Source organism: Typopeltis vanoorti, chromosome 12 (genome assembly GCF_054136105.1).
Source record: "Typopeltis vanoorti isolate ZY-2024b chromosome 12, IOZ_Tvanoo_1.0, whole genome shotgun sequence".
In the NCBI taxonomy this organism is placed as follows: Eukaryota; Metazoa; Arthropoda; class Arachnida; order Uropygi; family Thelyphonidae; genus Typopeltis; species Typopeltis vanoorti.
Window position 1 is genome coordinate 37,475,371 of NC_143560.1, and position 15,826 is coordinate 37,491,196.

General features: G+C 35.0%; 1 protein-coding gene across 2 annotated transcripts in view; it reads right to left on the bottom strand.

Moving 5' to 3' along the window:
- Window positions 1-12,377: 12,377 nt before the first annotated feature.
- Window positions 12,378-15,826, bottom strand: part of LOC150100706 (ubiquitin-like protein 3) — a 101,056-nt gene continuing 97,607 nt past the window's right edge. For both annotated transcript variants that reach the window (XM_090401544.1, XM_090401545.1), the window contains exon 5: window positions 12,378-14,123. In XM_090401544.1, coding sequence (XP_090257670.1) covers window positions 14,059-14,123 — 65 coding nt within the window. In that variant the 3' untranslated portion in view covers window positions 12,378-14,058. The remainder of the gene's footprint in view (window positions 14,124-15,826) is intronic.

Consider the following 15,826-nt stretch of genomic DNA (forward strand, 5'->3'; position numbering starts at 1 on the left):
GTTATTCTACTGGCATGACCTCTAGTGAAAAAAAAATAATAAATTATTTATAAACTACATCAAGCCAAATTCTATTTATGATAACATGAATAAACATTCTTTCTTACAGATAGTTTTCTTTCAGTAAATGATGTCCTATTTTTGGCATTACAATTGTTATTTTTGATTTATTGACTGGAAAAGCACTAGTTGTCTACATCACACCAAAACATGGTATGAATGCAAATTTAAAGAAGCCTGTGAGATTATTACCAACCACCCCAATCTGAACAATAATGATGGTCTAAAAATCCCAAACATATGGAAGGCATATATTCGACCACAGAACCTTCTTCTCTAAGAGAAACTATAAATAGGACTGTAGAAAATCCAGGATCCTAAATCATCTAAAATAACAATTGTAATGCTAAAAATAGGACATCGTTGTTACTGAAAGAAAACTATCTGTAAGAAAGAATGTTTATTCATGTTATCATAAATAGAATTTAGCTTGATGTAGTTTAGAAATAATTTTTTTTCCCACTAGAGGTCATGCCAGTAGAATAACTTGCGATCAATTCATTGTTTCTTTAGCTTACTGTATGTAATGTAACTTAGCTTGTCCTATACATTTGTGCGTGCGCGCTCCAGATGATGATCTTGATATGAAGATCGAAACATCGAGATATTAAAAGAGTTATTTATAACACGGTTGTAAAGTTCATAATTTCTAAAATGAATCATTATTACTGTTCTTTTTAATAAGTTGGCAAGCCTAGTCCAAGAAAACGATAAGAACTTTTAGTTCTTCTGGAATCTGGCCTTGAGGATTTTTTTCCCCATAATTGATGAATGCTCAGAACTGTGTACTACTATCTGATAAGTTGTTTAGATGCAGCCTGCATGAACAGTGTTTATAGAAACCTGTGTACACGTTTAATGATTTCTCTAAGGTATTACAAATTGATGGATAGTGTTAAGATCATTTAGCTTATTGTTCGACTATCAGATGGACCCACTATCCTAAGTGCACTTGAAAGATATTTCAGTTGGCTATATTGCATATCAGTTGAAAATCATTCTCATGCCATCACAGTTGCCAAACTTAACATTTGTTCAAGTTTAGAATCACCAGCTAGACTTGAACAAATGTTAAGTTTGACAACTGTGATAGCAGGCAATCACACTTTATAATTAAAATTATGTAAATTAATGGTACAAATGTAGAAATGTGAAATCTCAGTCTGGTTCATTTCTGAAATATGCCCCTTACTTGGAGACTAATGGGTGTATTTGACTATTTATCAATCATCTTTATCCATCATTTTTTTTTTACTGCTGTTCAAATGCTTTAGCAATTTGATCTCCAAATGAGATTAAAACAAAACAATATAATTTAATAGATGAGAAATATTGCATCAGAATATTCAATACCCTACTGGTCATCGAAACATGATATCTAAATCTAAAAAAATTTTAGATATCATGTTTGAAAAACATTTATGAATTGCCATAAGTGCCAATTTTCACTTGTAATAACTTTTTTTTTTTTCAAGTATGGACTAAAATGTAATTGTCAGGATTTATGAAGACATAATGTAAATTTGCCAGAGAGGTCATCATAGTTCATAATAAAATGGAGATGTTAGCAATTAAATATACAGCATATAACATTTGAAAATGCATTGTAAGAATCAGAAATTCAATGTGTATTTGGTTCTCTGTATACATATATATGTTGTGATTGTTCATTTTTACTCGGTAGAAAATATTAATTATGTTGAAAGTTTATTTTTCACTTGGTTAGAGTATAATAAAATTAGTTTAATCCTTTATCGAAGTGTGAGCAAACAAAGTTTGCGCCTGAAAGTATCTTCAGGACTGGGGTAAGGTGGTACAACACCAGGGAAACTCGTTACAAAGGTGGAGCAAGCTACCAACACTCCTCACACTTGGATAAAGGATTAAACTAATTTTATTATAAAATATTAATTAGTTTAAATGACTGATACAGAGAGATAAAGAGGTGACATGGTTTATTTAAAAAGATACTAGTTTACTAGTTTCGTTGAATGGATCAACTTCTTCAGGTATCACAATCAAAGAAATATACAAAAAATAACTGACTTAAAAATTGCATTAACAGTACTAGTACATTCTGAAAACAGTAATGCGAGCTTGAGTTCCAAATAAAAGTTGACTACATGCTGTCACAAGTGTGCCAGTATTGAACAGAGGCAATGTGTGTCAGAGAGATTGAAACTTAGGTTGTTATTGATATGGGAAGAATCTAAGGTAATTTCTCTAGATTTGACAATATTTTTTCTTTCAAGTTCATCATAGCACACATGGATATTAGAAGTTTGTGTCCAGTCCACAATGTGTTGGCAGCCTTCTTCTGAGTTAACAGAAAAAAAGAACGTGGCTAGAGAGAGAATGCTGGCTCTAGTCCTGTTGTAGGAAATATCTCTACGGTGTTCTTCCATACGTAAAAGGATGGATTTTGCAGTTTGGTCGTAGTATGGCTTTCCACAATCACATAAAATCTTGTAGACTCCTGGAAACTGAGTGGGAAGAAGTTTCTCTTTAGGTTTATTAAGTATGGAGCAAAGTTTTGGGAGCATAGAGAAGCAAGTTCTGAAGTTAAATTTATTGAGAATTTTAGCTAGTACACCTTAGCACACCAGGCCAAATCTTTACTTACAGAAGAAACAGAAATTGAAAATGAACTCCTTTTTCTTAAAAAGACTTTTATTAATAATGGTTTCTCTCCTAATAAGATTGATAAATTTTTTTCTCTCCATCACTCAACTGCTTCTGAAGATCCATCTTCCACCAGAGCCTTTATTTCTTTGCCTTAGATCAGCTCTCTCTTTCACCAAAACTAGCTAAAATTCTCAAGAAATTTAACTTCAGAACTTGCTTCTCTATGCTCCCAAAACTTTGCTCTATACTTAGTAAACCTAAAGAGAAACATCTTCCCACTCAGTTTCCAGGAGTCTACAAGATTTTATGTGATTGTGGAAAACCAAACTACGGCCAAACTGCTAAATCCATCCTTTTACGTATGGAAGAACACCATAGAGATATTTCCTACAACAGGACTAGAGCCAGCGCTCTCTCTCTAACCACATTCTTTTTTCTGTTAACTCAGGTGAAGGCCGCCAACACATTGTAGACTGGACACAAACTTCTGATATCTATGTGCTATGATGAACTTGAAAGATCGTCGAATCTAGTGAAATTACCGTAGATTCTTATATTATTACCTTAGATGGAAAGATACCAGAGAGTGGTTTATTCAGGAGTTGCGTCCAAAAGACGGCTTGTGACTAGTGGTGTGCTGCAGGGCTGTTCTTGGACCACCACTTTTCAATTTGTTCATCAATGATATAGAAAAGGATCTGAGAGGAAGCGTTCACTTGTTTGCTGATGATGCAAAGTTGGGTAGAGCAATTGTGAGTGCACAGGATATCAAAATTTTACAGGATTTGGATAGTTTGGAGGACTGAGCTAGGGAAAATGGATGTCAATTTAATGTGGCAAAGTGTAAGGTTATGCATTCTGGGGTAAAAAAGAATAGCAGCAGTATATCACATTGGTGGAACCGTACTCCAGGAGATTGATGAGGCCAGGATTTGGGAGTGTTGGTGGATAGGGAATTGAAGTTTAGGGGTGGGGGGGGGGCACATTGCAAAAGTGGCTAAATCAGTTCATCATATCACTTGGCTTCTGAAAAATACTCTAACAAGCAGAGACAAACAAGTTATTGTTCCTCTGTACCGAGCCTTATTAAGACCCCATCTAGACAACTGTGCCCAGATATGGGCGCCAGGGTTTCTTTTTGATGGGGAGGAGGTGGAGAGGATCCAGAGACGAGTGACCAAGATGATAGCAGGTCTGTGGAATGAACCTTATGAGAACAGGTTGAAGATTTGTGGGTTGCAAAAATTGGTCGATAGGCGGAAAAGGGGTGATATGATTGAGACATTGAAATTACTGAAGGGTTTCTGTACGATCAATCCAGAAGATATTTTTGATACATGGAAGCTGGGCAAGAATGTGGTTAGCAAGGGTGTTAGAGCTAGGTTTTATGCTTGGAGAGTGGTGAATGAGTGGAATAAACAGCCAGAGTCTGTTGTGGGTGCTACGATTGTGAATGAGTTCAAGGCGAGGTATGATAGATAATGTGAATGTTAAATAGTTGTTCTTGACATGATGTCAGGGCCTCCCTCAATGAGTCCGTAAACTCCTTGGAGTTGCCCGCAATAATAATTATTCTTCCCATATCAATAACAGCCTAATTTTCAATCTCTCTGATGCACACATTGCCTGTGTTCAATACTGGCGCGCTCGTGACAGCACGTAGTCGACTTTTATTTGGAACTCAATCTTGCATTACTGTTTTCAAAATGTACTACTGTCTTTTGTACTAGTACTGTTAATGCAATTTTTAAGTCTCTGTTATTTTTCGTATATTTCTTTGATTGTGATACCTGAAGAAGTTGATCCATTCAACAAAACTAGTAAAATCTTTTTAAATAAACCATGTCACCTCTTTATTAGGGAGATCCCAGATACATTGGAAAAAAATACAGGACACTTATGACTGCGGTTGAAAGTTTAGTATGCGCATCCATCACATATGCCAGTCTTACAAGATGATTCTAACTTTCCAAGTGTGTGCATGGTAAGGTTTAATATGCACACACTTCACTAAGTATAAGTAAACAAATAGTAAATCCAATTGCTAGGCTGCATATTTTCATTAAGCCACTTTAAGTTGCCTTCAAATGGTTTTTTACTTACTATTATAGATTGTTAATACAGTAATGCTCTTCTCACCTGACAATATTCTTATTAATCAATCAGTCTTGTAATAGAATAGAAATTGTAACTCATCGATTTTGCCATTCAGTCTTGAACTCTAAAATACAGGACAAAAAGCTGCCCTGAAGAGTTTTCTCGGAAAACGGGACGATCCCGTATTTTAAGGATGTGTGGGATCCCTACTCTTTATCTCTCAGTATCAGTCATTTAAACTAATTAATATATATAAATATATAGAGCCTGTGTAGCTCAGTGGATGTGGCGTTTGCATACCACTGCGCTTGGCCGCACGAAGAAAGGCTTGGTTTCGAGTCTAGTCGGCGACTAGAGGAAATTTTTTTAAGCCTTTTTTCGACCGGTTCCCGAGTTAGTCGATCTCTGGCACGGGCAAGCAGGTTTTTCCTCCCGGAAACTCGGGTTTTTCGTCCTGTAAACTCAAGAAAATCGACCGTAGAACCCACATTATTTCAGACATTAAATATATTGTGTTAGGGTTAGGGACCACGAGATGGCGGCACATTTGAGCCGTCTCTCTTCACTGCATACCGCTTAATTAGTGATAGCTTTGGGCCATCTGTCTCTGATTGGGTACCAGTGGAGATTGAACTGCCCACTCAGTCTCCAAAAGTTAAATAGGGCTAAATGGCCTCGCCTACTCCCGTATACGGGAATAAAAAGGCGTTATCTGATTTTTTTTTTTTTATATATAAATATATATATACATATAAAATGAGGAAAAGTTCTGATAAACACTTAGAACAAAAATGAAAGAAAAAGAACAAATTATTACAATTTGATGAAACATGAGAGGGAGAGGGAGGGGTTAAAAGGTTTTAAGATGTTTTTCTTCTGATTATATTGGTTGCTTTAATATCATTTTTGTTCTAGGTGTTTATCAAAACTTCTCAGTCCTCCTCTTGAATGTGTGTGTGTGTGTGTGTGTGTAGCCTGTATTAAAAAAAATGAGGGGGGGGGCTTTTAAGTCATAGTAGAGTAAGTACTTCATTTGTATTAAAAAGGAGATCACAGGTAGTACTTCAGTAGTAACGGTGATTATTTGTCCTCTGGTTGGAAACATCTGGATTCAAATCCCACCATCTAGAATGCAAGGAACCTTTATAAAGACTTTTCAACTGAGATTGAATTAATGAGTCTTTGACTCCATGAGGTCTTGTTTAATAATAATAATAATAATAACAAGATTTTTCTTCAGAAATTGTAGGTTTGTTTCATCCCACAAATCAGACAAGCCAGATGAAGATCAATACCCTGCTGGTCATTCAAACATGACATCTAAAAAATTTTTAGATATCATGTTTGATAACAGTTCGAAGAACACATGCAATTAACAGAAATGTACTTAATATACTAATAATCTTAACTGTCTTTGTTTCGTTGCCATAATTCAAATGAAACTAATTAAAGCTAATTTATTTTCTTTTATATACAGTAATCCCTCGATTAATGCATCATTTTTTTTCGATACCCAAATTTGATTATTGTACCTATATACATCTTAAAAATATACGTTACAGATTTTAAAAATTTTCGATCTATACATTTTTCACTGCTAACTATTTTAAAAAATCATTCACCAGGACGAAATAATTTAGTTACCAATCTGAAACATTTTACTAAGTTATTTTTTTATGGCATACTACACTATTTCCATGTGCACTATGTTCCAAATTTACTGCCAAAATTTATGTCGTCTGCTTTAGATAGAATTTTACTGATCATAACTCGTGCAATTGTTTTCCTTACTTTTATTTTAAATTATTTTTCTAACCTTTAATCATGAGTAAAATAATTAGTGAGCAAAAAATAGAAGTGTGAAAATGATTCAAAAGGTAATCTGATTGGAAGAAAAACTTGAAATAATAAAGAAAAATGAACAAGGCGAGTGCAGAACAAAGATAGGATAAGAACACAAAAATGGGTGAATTAACTGCTGAACACAAAGAGAAAGGTAAGGCTGCTTCAAGTTCATCATGCATGCATTGAAAATCAAAGTATTATAATGATTGAATTAGAGAGACTTCTTTTTACATGGATCGAAGATTGTAACCAAAAACGGATTCCACTAAACACTGGCCTTATTAAATCAAGCATTGTCTCTTTGTAACCTGGAAAGAAAGGGCTATCAATGATGGAAAAGAAGAATTCCATGTTAGTGCTGGGTGATTTGAGCATTTCAAAAAGAGAAATAGCTTACATAATATTCTAATGACAGGCAAAGCTGCAAGTGCAGATGAGATATACAGAGATTTTGAAGAAAATTGTGTAAGGGAAGGAAACTATTGTGATCAACAAATATTTAATGTTGATGAAACCGGCCTTTTTTTGGAAGCAAATGCCTTCCAAGACTTTTCTAGCCAATAGGAGAAATCTCAGCCTGGTTATAAATTTGCAAAGTCGAATGAAATTACTGCTAGCAATATGCGAGCCGTTTGGAAGTACATTCTTCCACATTGTGCAAATGATTTTAGAGTTTTCAAATGAATCTAAGAAGTTGATTGATTCCGACCTGCTAAATTTAGATGCACAGCGGGAAGATCCTGAAGAATATGAAGAAAATGCGCCTGTTTTAAAGAATGCATTAATCGAGGGATTGCTGTATATATAATCACTATAATCTGTATTCTATTTTTATCATTAGGAAAGTGAGGTTTATCTATACGGCAACGGCATCAAGGACTGTGTTTTTTTCCTGCTGAATTTAGTGAATGAGAGAGCGTGCATGTGCGTGTGTGGATAGATAAAAAAATCAAAGAGTGGACATTGTTGAAACTAAAAAAAATCGCATGTGATGCTGTATGCTGGGAATTAAGTACAGAAAAACTTATCCATAAAGAAACTATTTTTGTATATTATAAGATTTAAAATTGTATTATAACTTTATTAACAGCCTATAAAAAGTGGGGAGGGAGAGAGAGAGAGAGAGAAAATTTTTATTAAGATAGTATTAAGATTCACTGCACTTATTGCTGGAGCTTTAGAATAAGCAAAAATAATCCATGTTAAAGGGTATGGTTCTGAAAATTTAAGACCCGGTGTTTTCATTCTTAAAAGGCATCAGCTCAGCACCACACTATTTGCCATTTGAGGTTAATGGCTGAACAAGTTACAAGCATGACAAATTTTCTGAGTTGCATCGAGGACTATTGGGTAGTGTAAGTTATAGCTATTATTTATACAGACAAGAATAGTATTACTACTCTCCAACCAATAGGCAATGGGTTCACATCCCACTGTAGCCATGGATGCTTGAGAGTCTCTGAAGGCAATTTTCACTTGCTTTCTGTAAGACCACTGTTCTGTTTAATGGTAACATTAAGTGGCTTGAAAAAGTTTCTTGTATGGTCTCTAAAGCAAGAGAACTGGATTATCTAACCTTACCCCCCTTTACAGTACTAAATGTATTCATGGGTAAATGGAGTATGGAGTTTTTCATCTGATACCAACAGGAAAAATATATATATTAGGGAATTATTTTAAATAACTTAGTGTTTATTTTAGTGATTAGTACAAACTGTGACATGTGAAGGATCAGAAGCCATATTTTAGTGCATTCAATATGCAATTTTTCCTTTGACAATTTTATTAACTCTTTACATTACTTTAAATTTTATGATTCATTGAAAATTGGTGGGCAACAGGTAAATTCTATAAGATCCATCCATTTCTGTGTGGGGTGCTTAAGGGTCAAAGCTGTATAACTGAGAGGAGACCTCCACATAGCCTTTAAAGGAATGCGGAGAACCGACCAGGGCTTCTGACCTAATGTCCAATCCTCACCTTCTTGTGGTGCACCCTGTTGGGTATCTACTTTGATACTGAACGAACGAGGATGGGCTGGCAATTTTTGATTTAGCCGACCAAATTGTATTCTTATTGGTTAAACCAAAATAAAAAATGATGGTACAACATGACAAAATTTCATGCCGGCTGGGGCGTCGTCTGGTTAAACAAGGCCCCCGTTGTTTTTGCCAGGGAACCAGGGCGAACAGCGAAAAGTCAGCTACTGGAACAAATCTGAAAACAAACCCCAACTCAACATCACCAGAGTTAAAGATTGGTACTATCAACGTAAGAAGCCTGAATGGCAAAGAAATGGAGCTAGCTGAGGAATTAGATAAGTACCAGATCGACATAATAGGGGTGACGGAAACAAAAAAGACCAAAACTGGTGAGATCTTTCTGAGCAATAAATACAAAATGTTATATTCAGGCAATGACAATCAAGGAAAAGAAGGAGTAGCCATAGTATTCAACACAAAATACGAGGCTAATCTTCTTGAATGGCAGTCAGTCTCAAGTAGAGTAATGTGGGCAAATATGAGAATGGGGAACTGGACAATGAGACTTATTTGTGCCTATGGTCCCACAGAAGGTTCTACTAAGGTAGAAGTGGAGGAATTTTTTGAGGCTTTAGAAAAAGCAACTGACACAATGAAAAAGGAAAAGTTGGTCCTTGTTGGGGATCTAAATAGTAGAGTAGGAAATGATTGTGAGACATACAAAAATATTTTGGGAAAATTTGGAGAAAAGAGCAAAGCTAATAATAATGGCAAATATCTGTTGGATTTCTGCTCAGGACATGGACTGGTTATTACTAACACCATCTTCCAACATAAAAATGTGCATAAATTCACATGGAGAGAAGAGGCTAGGAATAAGAAAAGTCTCATTGACTATGTTATTGTTGATAGTGATGTTTTCTCCCTGGTGCAGGACACCAGAGTGTACAGAGGATTTGAAATTGGAAATGATCACTATTTAGTCTTGAGCAGGATAAAATTGAATTTCATATTGAAAAGAATAACATGTAAGAAAGTTTTAAAGCGAATAAAAGTTCAGCAGCTCTCAGATGTGAACTGTAGACTAAAATACAGAAATATTATTGAAAAGAAAATGAAAGAGTTTGAGAACAGGAATCAGACCTTGGAGATTCAGTGGCAAACTCTGAAGGAAACATTGATTGATTCTGCCAGAGAGGCATGTGGTGAGGTTGTGTGCAAGGATAAAAAAATCAGAACTCCCTGGTGGACACAGGAAGTTAAAGAGGCAGTGAAGGAAAAGAAGAAAGCATATCAAAAGTTCCTGGCAAATAAGTCAGCTTTTACTCTTACAGAATACAGAGACAAATGTAAGAAAGCTAAACAGTGTGTAAAACTAGCTAAACAAAAGTCATGGGAGGACTTTGGCAAGAATATAGAAAATAAATATCAAGAAGGTGGCAAAATATTCTGGAGGTTGTTGAAGAAGCTTAGGAATGGAGGAAAGAGTGCTGTAAAAGGAATTAGAGATGATAAAGGTGAAATGAAAACAGGAGAAAAAGATATCCTTGAAGTATGGAGTAATTACTTTGAAAAACTGCTAAATGAAACAAGCAGTGATGACAGCACAGTGATAAAAAACACTGACCAGGCATGCAGTCAGGAATACATATCCATACTTGAAGTAGAAAAAGCCATCAAAGGCTTGAAATGTGGAAAGGCAGCAGGAGTAGATGATATTCGACCAGAAATGCTGAAGTACGGTGGTATAAGAGTCTTACAGTGGCTGCACTGCATAGTTCAGAAAGCCTGGACAGAGGGACGAATTCCCGATGATTGGAGTAGAGCTCTCATAGTACCCATATATAAAAAGGGAAATAAAACTGAATGTGAGAATTACAGAGGTATTTCCCTACTGAGTGTTCCTGGCAAGATCTATGCAAGTATACTTGAGAAACGGTTGAGAAGAATTGTGGAAGAAAAGCTTGGTGAAGAACAAGCTGGATTCAGGCCAAATAGAGGCTGTCAGGATCAGATCTTCACTTTACGACAAATAGTCGAGAAAGCATGGGAATATAACAAAGATCTGTATTTAAGTTTTGTCGATTTGGAAAAGGCATATGACAAGGTGCCAATAGAGAAGCTATTCAATACGCTGCAGTTATATGGTGTCAATGGGGCATTATATCAAGCAATACTTAGTCTTTATTTGAGTTGTGAGTCAGCAGTTAGAATTGAAGGAAGTACAGGAAGATGGTTTAATGTTAAATCTGGTGTGAGACAAGGATGTACATTATCCCCTCTGTTATTCATTATCTATATGGATCACATTATGAAGGAATGTGGTATTAAACCTGATATCAAAATTGGAGATGTTAATGTCAGCTCTTTGCTTTATGCGGATGATGTTATACTTCTAAATAAATCTGCTACAAGTCTGCAAGATTCTCTGACTAAATTGAATAGCTGCTGTAATAGATATGGTATGAAGGTCAGCAATAAAAAGACAAAGACAATGAAAATAGGCAGAATCATTGAAAATGTCAACTGTGTTGTGAATGGAGAACCTGTGGAACAAGTAAAACATTTCAGCTACTTAGGCACAATTTTTACTGAAGATGGTAAACTAAATATAGAAATAGACAACAGAATCAGCAAAGCTGGTATCGTGGGAAGTCAATTGAATAAATTCATATGGAATAAGAAAGAAATTAGTCGGAACACTAAATTAGCTGTATACAAGACAGTGTTCAAACCAATTTTAACTTATGGATCTGAGAGCTGGGTCAGAAGTAAAACACTTGACCAAAGACTAGAGACCGCAGATATGAGAGTCCTGAGAAAGATTAGAGGCGTGAACAGATGGCATCAATGGCAATATCATATTAAAAATGAGGATATTAGGAAAGAACTTGACATTGTCAGCATCCAGGAATGCGTTAGCAGAGCTAATCTCAGATGGTATGGTCACTTAAATAGAATGGGAGAGGAAAGATTAGCAAAACAAGTGTTCTCTGCCAGGTTGGCAGGAAAACGACCCAGAGGAAGACCAAGATATAGGTGGATTGATACGGTACAAAGTGCCTTAGACAATAGAAATATAAGATCTGATAATGTTGGAGTCTTGACAAGTAACAGACTGATTTGGAGGAAAATTGTAGATAGGAAGTTAGTAATGATGTAATTTTTTCATGTAGTACTGTCATATCCTGTACACCCTTTGAGGGTACATGGCAGGAATTTGATGATGATGATGATGATATATATATATATATATATATATATATATATATAGGACAAAAAGTTTTTATGTGTTATCCAGAGTAATCTATATAGTGCTTTTTTCTGTAATGAATAAATTTTTATTAATAAAAACTGGCTTAACTGAGATCCATTGCAAACATTCTCCACTGATGTCAATCACTCTATTAAGATTCCTTCCAATATTTTAAATGCCTCACCTTTCTTGTGCTGTTCATAAAAAGATAACATAGCAGGTAACTCAGCTGAAATTCTGTATACAAAATTAATGCATTTAAGTCAAAACTGAAGATTCATATAAAAGCCCCAAAAAACTGGAACTTCTGTTGATACTCTTATATAGTATGTTAACTATATCAAAAAATGCTTTGCTGTATTACACTCCATAACTATTTGATTAAACATCCTCATCTTGGATTGCAACACTTCCTGGTTTCAGTATATATTCAACTAATTTTTGATATCATGACATAAATAACAATACTTTTTTTTATTTTTATTAAAGCATAAACAGCAACCACAAGGTACTAGATTGCTTAAGTGACTTTATTATATCTGTATGGAGTAACAACATATGTACAGGGATAGAACATAAAACCTAAATGTCTCAGTAGAATTAAAAGTTCATTGCACAAAGAGCAAGACGTCACTATAGACACCGGAGGAAAGAAACCTTGTGGAGAAAGTATTTTCCAATAAGGGCAGCATTTGGACACAAAAGGAAAATACTTCTCCACAGAACTTTCCACATTTTATATAAACAATTCTCATAAAATAAAGCTTTCAACACAGATCTTGGAACAATTGTCGCTATGTAAGCTAGTTCTGATTACACAGGTTTATAATACAGCTGACAATGCCATGGTCCAACAACACAGCTTTAATATACACTGCCACCTGGATCGTTGTTAGTGACTACAGGTGGTTATCATTTGGTAAATGGGAGGGGGAAGGGAGGGGATATAAAAATCATTCAAGGTGTGCACTACAGAAATGATATTCTGTACTGTTCAAATATACAATAATTTACAGCAAAAGTAATCTCATTCAATTAGATTAAATCTTGCAACAATTTCAAGTGACTTTCAGCTGCTCTGAAATATGTTATCTGAATAAGCTAAAACTTCTTACTCTTAATAAAATCATACATGAAACAAAGGAGTGTGCTCTCAAGCATAAAACCATTTAGTCCATTTTTTAGACTACATAAATATGTGGAAAAAGGAGAAAAAAAGGGAAGGGGGCAGAGTGTGAGAGAGGGAAAGTATAAATGCGTGTGTGTATATTCACTACAAGTAGTTTTATTCTTCAACTACCTATTAAAAGTTTAAGGGAGGGATGAAACAGGGTGAGGAGAGGGGGCACCCTTGTATGTAATTTAAGTATATTTATATATTTATATACATCTTTTAACAATACTAATAACAACTACAGAACTTGAAGGTGCAGTCAGTCAGTGCCACTGATACACAGTTTTTCTTCTTTTTTTCTCTCTTCTCATTCTCCCTCAGACATTGTTCAACCAATTTCAACCATATCGAAAACAAGAATCTAATCTGTCCCTAAGGAACAATCACTCAAGCCATATTGTCACAACCTTTTATCACATAACACTCTGGAATGTTTCTGTCCAAACAATTTGCAGAGACCACCACTAGTAGTTGTAAGTGCCCACTAGGAACCAGTGAACTCCACCAGGTCTGTAGAATAGAAACAATTTGTACATTGTAGCAAACAAGTTGGCATCCATCCAACTATATATATATATATATATATTATATATATATATCACTCATGGACAAGAGTTGTTTGCTTTTGTGCTATTCTAGTGACAAATTTAATCTTGAAAAATTTAACATATGCGACAATGGAGGGACTTCTACAATTCCTCATGCCATTGCTTAGGACTTTACCTGGAAATCTTCAACCACTGAAGAACTCAAGATGACAGAGAACATTACATGGGCACTTTTGACAGACAAGTTTAGTTTTCTTTCAGCTGTAACATAACCAATATAAGCAGACTAGTTGCTTTCTCTCAAACATCAGTGGCCTCCCAAATGACTTTACTGGAGTAGCTATCCTGAGGTGATAAAGTAAATTCATTTAGATACTAAAAACTCAGGACATGCTAGATGTTGGCTTTTCCCTGGGATGTAAGGAATGAAGATCTTAAACTGCTGGTATAGAACCAACGGGAGCTACTGGTCTATAGTATTGAGCATGTGGAGCTGCAACAACCACTGCTTCTCTCTTTGCTTTTCTGCCGCTGATCTGCAATGACAAAAATAAAGCTTTTATTTGAAATATCTATGCACATTCAGTAAATGTAAGAGTAACAATGCAAGAACTGCAAAATATTATTTCATTGGAGCACAATACTTACACATAATGTGAGTATTATGATAATAAGCAACTTTCATATACAGTATATCTCAAACTAAGTATTTACTAATATAACAGAGGAATATCTTAATGTTTCAGCAGTTCCCTTTTAAGTCAGAAGTAAGGCAATGAAATACTATGTTAAAGCAATTACACATTACAAAAAAACATCTTTTAACTGTTGTGAGCACTTGTTCTGTGCCGCTGGAATGTAACCAACTAAGTAAGATAACTAAAACTAGGATCACTTAAAGTCAAGGCTAAGGAAAACTCCAACCAAATTCACTGTCCTCAATGCTTATCGGGCACATCATTATTATTAGGTCCATCTAGAAGCTGAATGAACAGAAATTTTGGATTAATCCAAGCAAACTGACAGCCAATATTCTATATTGGCAGAAACTACATACACTATGATGGCACAATATAATCAGAGTTTGGGGTACTGCCAATACCCCACCCACATACACACCTGATGTCCCCTCCCTTTGGGCAACAGGACAAATAGCAAAACATACATTACTGGAACAACTTCAACCAAACTGCACACAGATGCCAAAAATGAAGACTAGTGTGTACGTGTGAGTGTGGGGGGGGGGGGATACCAGAGAAATTACAGCAATTCCCTAATGACATAACTGTCTTATTAAGACTATGAACATAAGATAAAAGAAGGAAACATGCAACCAATTACAAGGATAGTGAATGATTTCTTTGGGTCAAGATGTAAGTTTTTTTTCTCCCCTGCATAAAAAGGGATTCGATCTATAATTTGGTAAGTAGAATGTTCTTTTAGAAGATTATGCACTTTTCTTTTTTTTGTTCTACTACAGTTTGATTCATAACAGTAGCATTATATCAGAAAACAACTTTTTTAAAGTTTCTTTTTTGGAATACTGCTTTTGGGGGTTTGGATTTGCTAGATTCTTGCTACATCCAAACAAATGTTGGCTATTACAGGAAATAGTTCATAAACTCCACATTTAATATTCAATGAATGTCATTATTTCCAATTTAGGTATTATGTCCTTAAGTGTGATAACAAATTTACTATCTCGACTACAAATCTTCACAGCTTTTTCTATTAAAGTTAGTAATGATCAGTTCACAAAAATGCGATCATGACAGACTTTTGTCATTGGCCTACTAAATGCTGTTGGAGGAGTTCAATATTTTTTCTTATAGCAGCTTTAATAAATTTGAATTTCTTCAATAACAAACAATGGACCAACCACATTATTTGGATGTAGTAAGCTTCTGGATGATTCAATTTACCCCCCCCCCCAAAAAAAAAAAACCAGTAATAACAGCCTTTAAAAAACTATACAAGATGATTACTATAACCAAAGTCAATAAACACTATGCTAAAAAAATAAAATTTAAATAAAAATAAATGAAAAAGTAAAATTTAGTTATACATTAGAGATATTTATTTTAAATTTATAACCTAGTATATTAATGGCAAGTGTTTTTAATGCTATATTAAAATAAGTGGATGGAGTACATGAGGGAGTTGTGCTTGTAAATAAACAACAACATTGTGCTTTGTGCCAATCTAGAAAGGGTCTCACCCCTCCCAACAGAGAGAGAGA